The sequence below is a fragment of the Palaemon carinicauda genome, chromosome 19 (genome assembly GCF_036898095.1).
Source record: "Palaemon carinicauda isolate YSFRI2023 chromosome 19, ASM3689809v2, whole genome shotgun sequence".
Taxonomy (NCBI): domain Eukaryota; kingdom Metazoa; phylum Arthropoda; class Malacostraca; order Decapoda; family Palaemonidae; genus Palaemon; species Palaemon carinicauda.
The window spans coordinates 55,664,316-55,677,665 of NC_090743.1; the positions used below are offsets into that span (position 1 = coordinate 55,664,316).

General features: G+C 38.0%; 1 protein-coding gene across 3 annotated transcripts in view; it reads left to right on the plus strand.

Moving 5' to 3' along the window:
• The window catches only part of LOC137658644 (probable methyltransferase-like protein 25), a 425,819-nt gene that overhangs the window by 235,170 nt on the left and 177,299 nt on the right, over positions 1 to 13,350 (plus strand). For all 3 annotated transcript variants that reach the window (XM_068393588.1, XM_068393586.1, XM_068393589.1), the window contains 2 exons: positions 5,680 to 5,797; positions 12,224 to 12,372. In XM_068393588.1, coding sequence (XP_068249689.1) covers positions 5,680 to 5,797; positions 12,224 to 12,372 — 267 coding nt within the window. The remainder of the gene's footprint in view (positions 1 to 5,679; positions 5,798 to 12,223; positions 12,373 to 13,350) is intronic.

Below are 13,350 nucleotides of genomic sequence, written 5' to 3' on the forward strand. Positions count from 1 at the left end.
TCCTTGAACAGTTTGTACCGAGGATGTCCTTCAGCCCATGGGTCTCTCGTTTCTGCTGACAGCAACGGGATACTATCAACATCGTGAACACCCTTCAGTATGTTCTCAGCTGGAGTACAACCAATCTCAGTGTGGTGGGAATGGTTGTGGCTGAGAACTGCTCGGGATAAGTACTGGTCCCATTTCTGAGATTCCCCAGAAATCACCCAATGTAACTCATCAATGGTACGGTTCACCCGCTCCACTGCACCATTACTAGAGGGTTTATACAGAGTTGTTTTCACATGTACAACATTGTACCACTCCAACAACTCAGTAAATTCCTGGGAAATAAACTCAGGGCCATTATCAGTCAATATCCGGACTGGAACAGAAGGAATAACAGGAAAAACTCTTGTCTTCTAGCGCCTGGCATATCGTACTGCTCTTATTCCTTATGGGTACTGCTGTCACCCACTTGGAATAATGGTCGACTACCATGAGACACCCCATAAAACTAATACTGGTTGTTGGGAGACTCACAAGGTCCATAGCTATCAATTCAAAAGGAGAAGAGATCACTATTTTCAAGGTTGCCAGGGCAACCACCTCCCTTGAAACCTTACAAGTCTGACATTCCCAACATGTCTGGCACATAACCCTGATTACACTAATCAAAGATTTGTGCCAAACGAGTCGACGGAGCATTGCAGTCATTTTCCTGATCCCCCAGTGAGCATTCTGGAGGTGTGTCTCGGCAACTAGGTCTATCAGGACATTGGAGGTGACTACCGGGACTACTGAGCCATCCGAGTTCTGCTTCACTAGCAAATCCTGGTACACTTCCAGGTCAGACCAACATCTCCTATAGCGCAGATAGGAGCATGGAACCCGATATGCAGGAACGCTGTAGTAGATCATCTTGATGACAGATTGGACCTGCCGATGATCTCCTTGGATCTTGGTCACCTGACTAAAGGACAGAAGAACATTCCCGGAGAACACTCCACGATCAGGTTCAGGGTCAGTCACCTTCATAACAGAGGTCTCGGTATGCAGTGGGGAGACTGAGAGTACCTTACGGACTATAGTAATTTAGATTCGAGGAATCCTCTCCTCTTGGCCTCTGTCTCCATTGGGCTACGCTCCCGCGGGACTTGTTCAAGCTACCTCAAACCTCCATCCATGGGATTCTCCTCCAAAGAACTTTATACGACCAACCCTTAGCTTGACCTCAGTCTTGTTTGTCAGCTCTCTGACAATGACGCTCTCCCCCAGTCTAATTTTGCCCAGCCAGGGATAGGAATTCGAAGTCCAAAGCATCACCCGATGTCTTGTCTAGAGATAGCAACTTCCTCTTCCTGAGTTAGGTTTACCCTTTAGTGGCTGTAACCCCTCCTACAAGTTTGGAGTACTCATCTCTTTTTGACAAGGGCAGAGAATCCGCAGCTCGGTTACAAAGAGCATGCACATCTTCTCATCCCACCTACCTGCTGAGGGGGGATTGCGGTTTTCTCTATAATCTACTCAGTCAGAACATCCATTCGGACATCCGGACTCAGTTGTTACATCATCTTTGTAGGACTACGTATTTCATCAAGGTATTTTCGAGCTTCTACAGTCATTTCTTTATTATAGAAGTCTCCAGTATTTGTCCTCTCTTCTTGGAGCAATTTTGTTCATCAAACTCTGTTTGCCAAGGAGACGACATAAACGGTCAATCAAGCAGTTAGTCCACAGGACTTCTTGTGCACCGTAGACCACTAGGACTCATACTCCCGGATATCAGGACATCCATCACCAAGGAAATATCTAGGATCATACAGGCATACCAGTTAAAGGTGAGGTGCTTCGGTTTCGACAGCACCTCAGGTATTCACTAGAGTTTTTACCCTAGTGTCAGCATGGGCCTACAAGATCGGCATCATTATCCGAGGACTTAGGGACGACTGGCTGATCCTAACAGACTCGGTGGCTTCCTTTCGTCATCACATAGACAACTCCTTTAGTTTGCCACGATCTGAGGATTGAAGTAAAACTCGACGGATATCTCTGCATCCTTATGCTGTACTACACGGCCTCCAGGCTCTGGTCAGAGTCCAAATGGTACCATCATATGAATATCTTAGAAATGAGGGCAGCCTTCTTAGCCCTACAGCAGTTACATCTGCTCCTGGCAGGTCACTCGGGGCTATTGGTGAGGGACAACACCACAGTAAGGGATTAAGTAGAACAAACTGGGAGGTACCTTTTCTGCAGCACCTTTGTCATCTAGCATGGGTATGCTAAGATGGTCGGAAGACACCTCGGTTTCCTTATCAGGTCGACTCATTCCAAACGGTAGGAATGTGCTCACAGTCTTCGGAGCAGAGCTACTCGGATAGTGGTCTCCGTATCATTGAATCAACCAGTAGCCAACAAAGTTCTGACTGAGAGGGGTTCCCCGACAGCAGATCTCTTCGCGACGTCACTGAACGATAGACTCCCGTTCTTCTGTTCACTAGTTCCGGATACCCAGGCTCTACGGCAAGATGCATTTCAGCAACAGTAGGTCAACATGGGTCTCCCCCCCCCCCCCCCCCCCCGTGCTGCTTGATGAGAAGGGTGCTTATCAAGGCAAGAGCATCCGCAACCTAGTGATGACACTCATAGCTATGCTTTGTATCTACAGGCTGGTTCCCGTACCTTCTTCAGCTGCTGATGAACTTCGTCAATGACATGATCTACACAGACAACCACATGTGAACATCTTCCAGGGAGCTGTTGGTCCCCTGCATCTTCAAGCCTGGACACTTTCCAACATCTTACACGGAGATTTTCACAGCAAGTTGCGAAGAGGATGTTCCAGATACCTCCAGGATTTTCAAGTTGCTTGCTTTTCTTGGAATCCCTTGTGGGTGGGGGGGGGGAACTCCTCTCGGTCTCGGCAGTGAAAGGCTACCACTCATCCTTAAGCCTCGGCTTTAGGCTGAAAGGAGATAACTTTTTCTCTGCGTTGATATTGTCTCTCTTCATACAGAGTTTCGAGCCTTCATAACCTCTATCAGAAGTTAGACCTCCTCCATGGAGCATGGTTTGCTTCTTTCGGTCCCTGAAGAGTGCACCCCTATGACCCAGTACAACAAGCAGCAGATCTTCATATGACCTTGCAGACAGGTTTCCTGCTTGTGTTGGCTTTGGCCAAGGAAGTGAGTGAATTCCATAGTCTGCCTACAATGTGTCTCATTCGTGGCAATGGGGAAGGTAATACTCAACTTCATTCCTGGCAGCATCTGGTCCTAGATTCGAACCCTTCAGATTGGGAGTCCTTCGTAGCGTTGTGGAGGATTAATTTTTGTTTTTCTTTTCATTTATATTTTGTTTGCCAAATCCAGAGAGAGAGAGAGAGAGAGAGAGAGAGAGAGAGAGAGAGAGAGAGAGGTAGTGTATTGATTGTTGTGAGAAAGACTGTTGATATAAATGAGATTGTTTATGTTTTATCCAGGTTAGGACAGTGGGGTATGTCTTGGGCAAATGATTATTTTGATTTGACTGCAGCTAGAGGCAGTTGTGTTTGTGAATGCTGGATTATAAATTTTATTCTTTTACCAGCGTGGAAGTGATTATTTATTTTTTGAGTAAGTACAGTTTGGTTTATATTTGCTTGTTGTGATTGTGAATGATAGAAAAAAATTTATTATTTATTCTTTATTATAGTGCGATAGTTTAGTTAGTTAGGAGTGTTCATAATTGTTTTACTTTTTTCATTTGCAGGCCGTAATTCCTCCTTTGGAAAGATTTTTCCTTTGGAGAATTATTTTTTGAATACTGATCTTTAGTTGCTGACCTGGCCTGTAATCGATTGTATTAAGACTGCTCTTTTGGATTGCTTAACCGTTGATGACCTGGCCTGTGAATTAAGATTACGTATGATGATGATAATTATGATGATGATGATGATGATGACACCCATGACCCCGAAGAGTTAAGGACGTTGTGGCAAATTAAGGCACTGCTCTGTTTACCATATACTGTAGTGATAGTTTGCCGTGAAAGACAGTTCAGCTTGTGGGTGGACGACAGTGTTGGTGTCCCATAATATATATAAACATACGAATTTTGGTGTAGGTGTGTGGTGTAATTTTAAGTTTAGTTAGGTGGTTTTTGGTTGGTTTATTTGAATGGTGTTACGTTAAAGGTCTATTTTGTGTTAAGTTTATGGTTAGTTTAAAGTGTAATTATTTTGGTTGTGGATGGTTTTATGTTAAGCGTTTTAGTTTTAAGAAATATAGTATTAAGGTCATGTTTTGGTTTTATGTCCTTTTTGTCCAAGAGTCCCGCTGCTGACAACATAAGGGGAAAGTTTGTGTTGAAGAGACTATTGTCAGTTAGAGTGATTCAAGGGTGTGAGGGTTGTTCTTGCAACATCCCGCCACAGCGTGACCAATTATCGAGATCAACAGCTATTATGCCAGGTAGGAGCTCAAAGTGCTACATCAAGAGAACTACAGGAGCTTGCCCCCGAGTGTCAGCACTCTTCATCAGCTCGGGGATATTTAAGAAAAGGTTCACCAAGAACACGTTCTCAGCTTGGATTCACAAGGTCATAGACCAGGCACTGGATCCTGATTTTTTTTCTCAGCAGAGAAGACCTAGAGCTCATATCATTAGGGGCATGAGTACATCCCTAGCATTCAAATACAACTACTCCGTGACGCAGGCCTTACAATCGGGCGCGTGGAAGTGTCAAAAGACCTTCACTGCCCACTTCCTGGAAGACGTGACCAACAGGAATATGGAGATGTTCTCCATTGATCTTGTGGTAGCTACACAATATAGGGTTTAAACACCTCATGCTCCTTGATGGACAAGTAGCAGATGGTGGAGGGCAGAGTTTAACGAGGGTTAAGTCTGGGATGAATGATAAAAAATGACTGACTGAGAAGTCTTACCTTGACTAGTAACACTGCCAGTATCACACAATCACATATGTGGCTCAGGCTGTTAACCGTGTGTTGCACGGAATTTAGCAAGATAGCAGGGTTTCTCCCTGTTACATGCAGAGCACATATGGGAAAACCACTGGTCAAATTCCAGCCAATTGGTTCAGACTTCCACCCTCCTAATGGGCAAGTCATCCCTAATAAGAAGTAAAAGGGTTTGTATTTAGTGTCGGAACAAATGAGAAATTTGAAGGTAATTTGTAGTTTTCCTAACAATACAAACTTTGAGCTATTTATATGAATTGGCCCACCATCACCTATCCCCCTGCAAGTCCTGCCTGCAATTAAAAGTGACGAGACAACACAGGTGTGTATGTGTAAGCGCCCCACTAACTAGTGGTGGGGTAGTTACACCTTGATAAAAGTCTTATGACTAGTCTTCCAGCTTTGCCGAAAGTATAATCCCTAATAGATAGCTCAAGGTTTGTATCGTCAGGAAAAATACAAATTGCTTTCAAATAGTTCATATTGCCATGGTCAAGCCAAATAATTGAAATATCAACTCTGTAAGTTCAATGAACTCTGACAAGAAAGGGATACATATCAGCAGGAATCAATTTGATAATGGACCCGCACTATTGATAATCATTTATTAAAGAAAGTGTGGTAAAGGAAGATGAGTGAGGTTTATAAGAATTAATTTACTATAGACTCTGTCATAAATTTTGCTTAGGTAATTGGGTAATATTGATGTAATTCAATATTATTTTCTTTACAGATTTTGGAAATCTATGGACCTATTGATGTCATAACCCTGCCAATGAGAGGAGTAATGTCAGAGAAAAAAACCCATGAGGTGGAGACAATGAGTAGGATTGTAAGCCGTCTTGCAAAAGGTTAGACACTGTACAATTATCTAAGTGATCTGTGAATATAAGATTTTGCACTGCCTTACAATTTTGGGACTGTGAATTGATTTGTTGGTATGCGGATACAAACCTTTCAGCCTTTGAAATAAGGAATGTCTTTGACAACTGGAACGGCCATTGAAATTGTGAACAAGGTAGTTAACGACAGATGGTAAGCACTGAGGAGCAGCCTCACCTTTCTGCCTGTCAGAGATTCTTCACTTTTGCCCTAAGTTAATTTTTATTTTTCATAGCTATACAAAACGTAGTCCTTTAAAGTTAAGCCTCCCATATCAACCACCCTTCTCAGTCCTGAGCCGAAGGTCAAAAGTGAAGTCATTGACAGGCTGGTGGGCAGGTCTACTTGCCTACGCTAATCACCTCTCATTAACCACCTTGTTAAAACTATTTCAATAGCTGCTCTAGCTCTGCTGAAGACATAACTTATTTTAGGCTTCGGCCACACTGGGCGTGACTAGCAGCGATGTTAGAGGGAAGAGGGTCCAGTGGCAAATTGAATCGTAAGGTATCGTATGCGGGTGTCCATATTGGAGGCGCGAGAAGCCTCCAGCCACTGCAATTGCTACCAAGCTATGTTTCATGTTTAAAAAAACCGTGGCGGTTTCGAGCGGCTTCACCCAAGATTACACCATTTTTTATCAGTTCCTAAAGGGGTACGCGTTCAGTGGTTCGTTTCCAGCCATGGCTAATCAACAATTTATTGGGAAGGTGTTTCGGAGAGCAAGAATAAGTGTTATAAATGGAAGATATGGCAATCAACTGCAAATGGATGGTAATAAAGTAGTGGGTAGGCCTATGCCTTTTTGTGCATTGCAACCCATTTAATCACCACTTAGTTTCTAATATAATATATATATATATATATATATATATATATATATATATATATATATATATATATATATTTACTTTTATATATATAGTATATATATATATATATATATATATATATATATATATATATATATATATATATATATATATATATATATATATATATATATATATCATAGACTCCTTTAACCCTGGATAGGTACGGTGGGTCGTTTGCGACCCCGAGCGTAAAAAAAAAACAGGTTTTTCTCACGTGACTCACCCCTGTGACTGAATTTGTGGGTGATCGACCTGCAGGAGGTGTCTCCCCTACACGCTCTAGTAGTGTCCAGATGTGCATTGCTGTAGCTGTACTCCTTCCCCGATTTCTGAGACGCGTCGGGGTCGTTCGCGTCCGAGTTTACCCTTCTGAGGTAGTTTGCATAATTATCAAAGTTATTACTGTACGTATTATGAAATTGTCGTAGAATGGTGCAACTTGTATAGGTTATCAGTTGTGGAAAGTCTTGGTGGATTGTTTGGCTACCATGTGCATGTTTTTTTTTTTAGTTAAAATGTCGTTCATCACCACGAGGACCATTTTACCGCGAGTGCCCCTTTTTAATTTTTTTTCATTTTTTTGCCAAGTCATTTTTCCGTAAGATATTGCCAAATAGTGTCGTAAAACTTTTGCTTGTTTAGTGTTGGAAAGTGTGTCTAGATGATCTGGCTACCCATGCATGACTTTGTTTTTGTCAGATACGACGTAGTTATTGGTATATTGGGTATTTAACTGCGGTTGCCAATTTCTGTTTTTTTTCAATATTTGTAAAAATTTACTACGTAGTAAGGAATTGCCGTATATTATTGATTTTTTTTTCATGTTTATGTGTTAGAAAGTGTGCCTTGATGGTTGGGCTAACACGTGCATGTCTTTTTTTTTATTTGAGATGTCGTATATTAGAATGTCGGGCATTTTACCGCGAGTGTCCCTTTTTTATTTTTTTTAATTTTTTTGCCAAGTCATTTTTCCGTAAGATATTGCGAAATAGTGTCGTAAAACTTTTGCTTTTTTAATGTTGGAAAGTGTGTCTAGATGATCTGGCTACCCATGCGTGATTTTGTTTTTGTCAGATACGACGTAGTTATTGGTATATTGGGTATTTAACTGCGGTTGCCAATTTCTGTTTTTTTTTCAATATTTGTAAAAATTTACTACGTAGTAAGGAATTGCCGTATATTATTGATTTTTTTTTCATGTTTATGTGTTAGAAAGTGTGCCTTGATGGTTGGGCTAACACGTGCATGTCTTTTTTTTTTATCTGAAATGCCGTATATTAGAATGTTGGGCATTTTTCCGCGAGTGCCCCTTTTTATTTGTTTTGCATTTTTTTGCTTAGTCATGTTACCGTAAGGAATTGGCAAGTAGTGTCGCAAAACTTATATTTTTATAGTGTTGGAAAGTGTTTCTAGATGATCTGGCTACCCATGCCTATTTTTTTTTTAGCCAGATATGGCGTATATATAAGTATGTGTTCGATTTTCCTGTGATTGCCATTTTTTCGTTTTTTCCCATTTCTTTCAAAATTACTACGTACTAAGGAACTATCACAGAGTAATATTTCATTTATATGTTTATTTGTCGGAAAATATGCCTTGATGGTTTGCCTAGCACGTGGCTGAAATTTTTTTTTTCTGAAATGCCGTATATTAGAATGGCCATTTTTCCACAAGTGCCCCTTTTTATTTGTTTTGCATTTTTTTGCTTAGTCATGTTACCGTAAGGAATTGGCAAGTAGTGTCGCAAAACTTATATTTTTATAGTGTTGGAAAGTGTTTCTAGATGATCTGGCTACCCATGCCTATCTTTTTTTTAGCCAGATATGGCATATATATATAGGTATGTGTTCGATTTTCCGGTGATTGCCATTTTTTCGTTTTTTCCCAATTCTTTCAAAATTACTACGTACTAAGGAACTATCACAGAGTAATGATTCCTCTAGATGTTTATTTGTCGGAAAATTTTGTTTACTTTTTTTTTTATTGAATATCATCAAATTTTTTTAGCTAAAATATTGTTTTACATTTTTTTTTTTTCGATTTTATTTCCCTTCAAAAAAATTTTTTTGGGTCAGAATTTTAATTTTATAGTCGTAAAATAATCGACAATTATCCAGCAACCCACCATACAATTTTTATGCATATCCAATAATAATTAGATTAGTAAATAACACCTTGAAATTGACATACCCTTCCTACATTTCAAGTGGCAGATTAGGGAGTCTGAGTCAGTGTGGTTGGCGGCCATTTTGTGGACATATCCGAAGCGTAAGCTGCCCTATCTATATATATTCTTGTTCCCTATAGAATTTGTGATATTTTGGTATATTTTTACCTGCATAAATATCATATTATATATTAAATATATGTATTTTTTTACGAAATTTCCAAGTACTCAAAAAATTACCTTTAGATATGGCCCCTGATATAAATGTAATTTACAAAATAATGAAGATTTTTTTACATATTTCTATTTTAGGATAACATATGTTTATTCCCTAAAAAAATTAGCCACTTCCTATTTCATTTGGGTACCCAAAAAAATTCATGAAATTTGGACAATTTTTTTTGGCCAGAAAAAGTTACCCTTTTTTTCTCATTTCAGATCTTCACCTCCATGGGTCTGACTTCATCCAAAATACATCAAGATGTGTCCTAAACATTCAAGAATCAATTCCTAAAAGGATTTGTGTATATATGTATAAACTTTTTTTTTATGAATTTTTATGTCAGGTCTTTTTTTTTTCTACTTAATTTTTTAAAATATTTATAATAAATAGTTTTTCTGCAGATGAGTAGTATTTATCTTTACAGTTGTTTTAACCATTCATTGAAGTTTTTTTTGGCAAAAGAAAAAAGGAGGTTACTGCAAAAACTGATTTTTCAAGAATTTTTTTTGGCGTCGGGGTCGTTCGCGTCCGAGTATACCCTTAAAGGGGTGTCCGAGGACCGTACCTATCCAGGGTTAAGGAAGGACTGGAACGTCAGGACCTCGGGGTTTTTAACTTGAGTCTGAAAGATTAACTTGAGTCTGGACTAAAATGACTTCTAGAAGGGCTAGAAACACGTTCTCTGGATCAAAATGGGGGTTTTTGAGGATGGTGAGTTCAATAGTAACATTTTCAACACCACATGGGGTCATCTTCAAGGTCTAAAGGTCATTTATCAAGGTCAAATTTGTGAATTTTGGTAATTTTTGCTTGTTTTTTTGTGTGTAACTCATAAATGGTGAGAGATAGCTGATTATAATATGAGGCAAGTCTGCAGAGCTGTCCGAATTTAATATATATTGTCATATATCGTCCTTCAAGAAAGGACTGGAACGTCCCCTGATCGGGGTTTTTAACTTGAGTCTGAAGGATTAACTTGAGTCCTGGACTAAAATGACTTCTAAGAAGGGCTAGAAACACGTTCTCTGAGTCTAAATGGGGGTTTTTGAGAACGGTGAGTTCAATAGTGACATTTTCAACACCACCTGGGGTCATCTTCATCATCTTCAAGGTCAAAAGGTCATATTTCAAGGTCAAAATAGTGAATTTTGGTAATTTTTACTCGTTTTTGTGTGTAACTCATAGATGGTGAGGGATGGCTGATTATAATAAGAGGCAAGTCTGTAGTTCTGTCCAAATTTAATATATATTGTCTAGCGATGTTCATCTAATCAAAAGTTAATGTCTTTGAGTTTTGTTGTGATGAGAAATACCGTTCTTTATTTCTTATTTTAGTGTTTCATTGTTTTAGGGCTTGTTTGGAATGTTTGAGTAATACAATATTTCACAATATATATTAAATTTGGACAGAACTACAGACTTGCCTCTTATTATAATCAGCCATCCCTCACCATCTATGAGTTACACACAAAAACGAGTAAAAATTACCAAAATTCACTATTTTGACCTTTAAATATGACCTTTTGACCTTGAAGATGATGAAGATGACCCCAGGTGGTGTTGAAAATGTCACTATTGAACTCACCGTCCTCAAAAGCCCCCATTTTGACTCAGAGAACGTGTTTCTAGCCCTTCCTAGAAGTCATTTTAGTCCAGGACTCAAGTTAATCCTTCAGACTCAAGTTAAAAACCCCGATCAGGGGACGTTCCAGTCCTTTCTTGAAGGACGATATATGACAATATATATTAAATTCGGACAGCTCTGCAGACTTGCCTCATATTATAATCAGCTATCTCTCACCATTTATGAAGTTACACACAAAAAAACAAGCAAAAATTACCAAAATTCACAAATTTGACCTTGATAAATGACCTTTAGACCTTGAAGATGACCCCAGGTGGTGTTGAAAATGTTACTATTGAACTCACCATCCTCAAAAACCCCCATTTTAATCCAGAGAACGTGTTTCTAGTCCTTCTAGAAGTAATTTTAGTCCAGACTCAAGTTAATCTTTCAGACTCAAGTTAAAAACCCTGAGGTCCTGACGTTCCAGTCCTTCCTTAAAGGAGTCTATGATATATATATATATATATATATATATGTATATATATATATATATATATATATATATATATATATATATATATATATATATATATATATACAGTATAAATAAACAAATATATATATATATATATATATATATATATATATATATATATATATATATATATATATATATATATATATATAAAATCACAAAAAATCTAAAAGGTGATGTAGAGAAATTTCGAATGGAAGCAAAAAAAATTGTATTTACCTTCAAACAATATCTCTTACGCAAAACTAGATAATTCTGAAATAAAAGGGACAATGATTTTTCGTGAAGTTTATCATATTTGAAGCAATTATAATGGCTGATAAGAGAGAGATTGAGGTTGTGCATAGTTCGATGATTATTTTATGAGCCTGAACCCAAGAAGATTGTTGCCAACAAAGAATCAGAAGACTTGTGTCATACGCAAATATTCATAAAATTTGTTGTATAAATGAAACTGGCAATCTTAATTGTAAAATTAACTAATTTTCCCTTCTCTATTTATTAAAAGCGTTAATCCAGACTCTTGCATAATTTATTGTTCAGTTTAAAACAAAGATTTTCAATCGGAAGTAATTTTCTACTCAAACACCATTGTGTCATGTTTGCGAGGAAGGCTATTTTCGACTGCTGGGAGTGAGAAGACAAGAGAATTGTAAAGGTTTTGGTGTGGCCACGCAAGGTCTTGTCACTGGCCTGCCGCTGAAGTCATGCCTCTACCTTGACACTCATCGCGTGCGGTGTGGCCGAAGTCTTAAACAATTCAGGTATGTATAGCTAGGAAAAATACAAATTACTTTTAAACTTGTTTTAACAGCATCCCTCTAGAGGAAATTTTATAATTTGAAGGTTATGCTGTAAAGTTTATCTTCAATACGTTTATCTTATAAGGATTGTAAGGATAAAGAAGGGAGAAGTAGTCATCACTTTTTAATCTTAAAGCCATAATAAAAAAATCTAAACCCATTAAGGGAAAATCTTATTTATAAACAACAATAGCTATTATGATAATCACAAGTATTGTGCTACAGGTTGTGGAGTTGATTGGATAATTGATTTAGGAAGTGGTAAAGGATACCTTAGCACATCATTAACATTGCAGTATAACCTAAATGTCATTGCAATTGACTCTAGTCAAGAGAACTCCTCAAACGCAATGCTGCGGAAAAAAAAATTACAGGTATGTGGTCTTTTAATTTTTTAAGTATGTATGTATTGACATCTTGGATCATTCCTTTCTAATTCCAAGCTATCTGTAATTTTCCAATTCTGTTGATGAAATTCAGATCACACACACTGTTGAAAATCAATCTTGAAAACTATCCTAAGTTGTTTAGAGCTTTTGTCTGTTTGGTCGCCTGTTGCATTTCAGAGGTAGTTTATACATTATGCCCTTTTTACAAGAGGTAGTTGGTTGTGATGCAGTTACTTCCATTATTATAGATAGTCATTGTAGGCATTCATTTTTTTAATATACAGTATGTATATCTAAGTTATACACCAGTATTTCACTTCAAAATTTGTATTTCAATAAAACTTCCAGGAATCTATTTGTCATTCATTCTTAAAGAGTAGCCCTGGCCAAAATAAGAAAAACTTGCCATGAAGTATGTAAAACCATTTGTTCCCATTGGAAAGAAATGTTGATAAATAGAATGAGTCAGTAATCCGTGTACTCCTCCCAGCTGCCATCATTTTGATTTTCAATCTTGTTATACCTGTAACCTTGGCCTTACACATTATGTAATTTTGGTTTAGTTTAGTGTTAGTGCTATATTATTATTATTATTATTATTATTATTATTGTTGTTGTTGTTGTTGTTGTTACAAGGTAGACTATAACCCTAGTTGGAAAAGCAAGAAGCTATAAGGCCAAGGGGTCCAACAGGGAAAAATAGCCCAATGAGGAAAGGACACAAGGAAATAATTAACTTACAGGAGAAGAATAAACATTCAAAATAAAACAATTCAAGAACAGCAACACTATATTGGATTGTTCTCCTATAAACTGTAAATTTAAAACTTTGAAATATGAAGAGGAAGAGAAATTAGATAGAACAGCATGCTCAAGTGTACCCCCAAGCAAGAGAACTCTAATCCAAAACAGTGGAAAGCCATGCTACAGAGATTATGGCACTATCCAAGACCAGAGAACAAT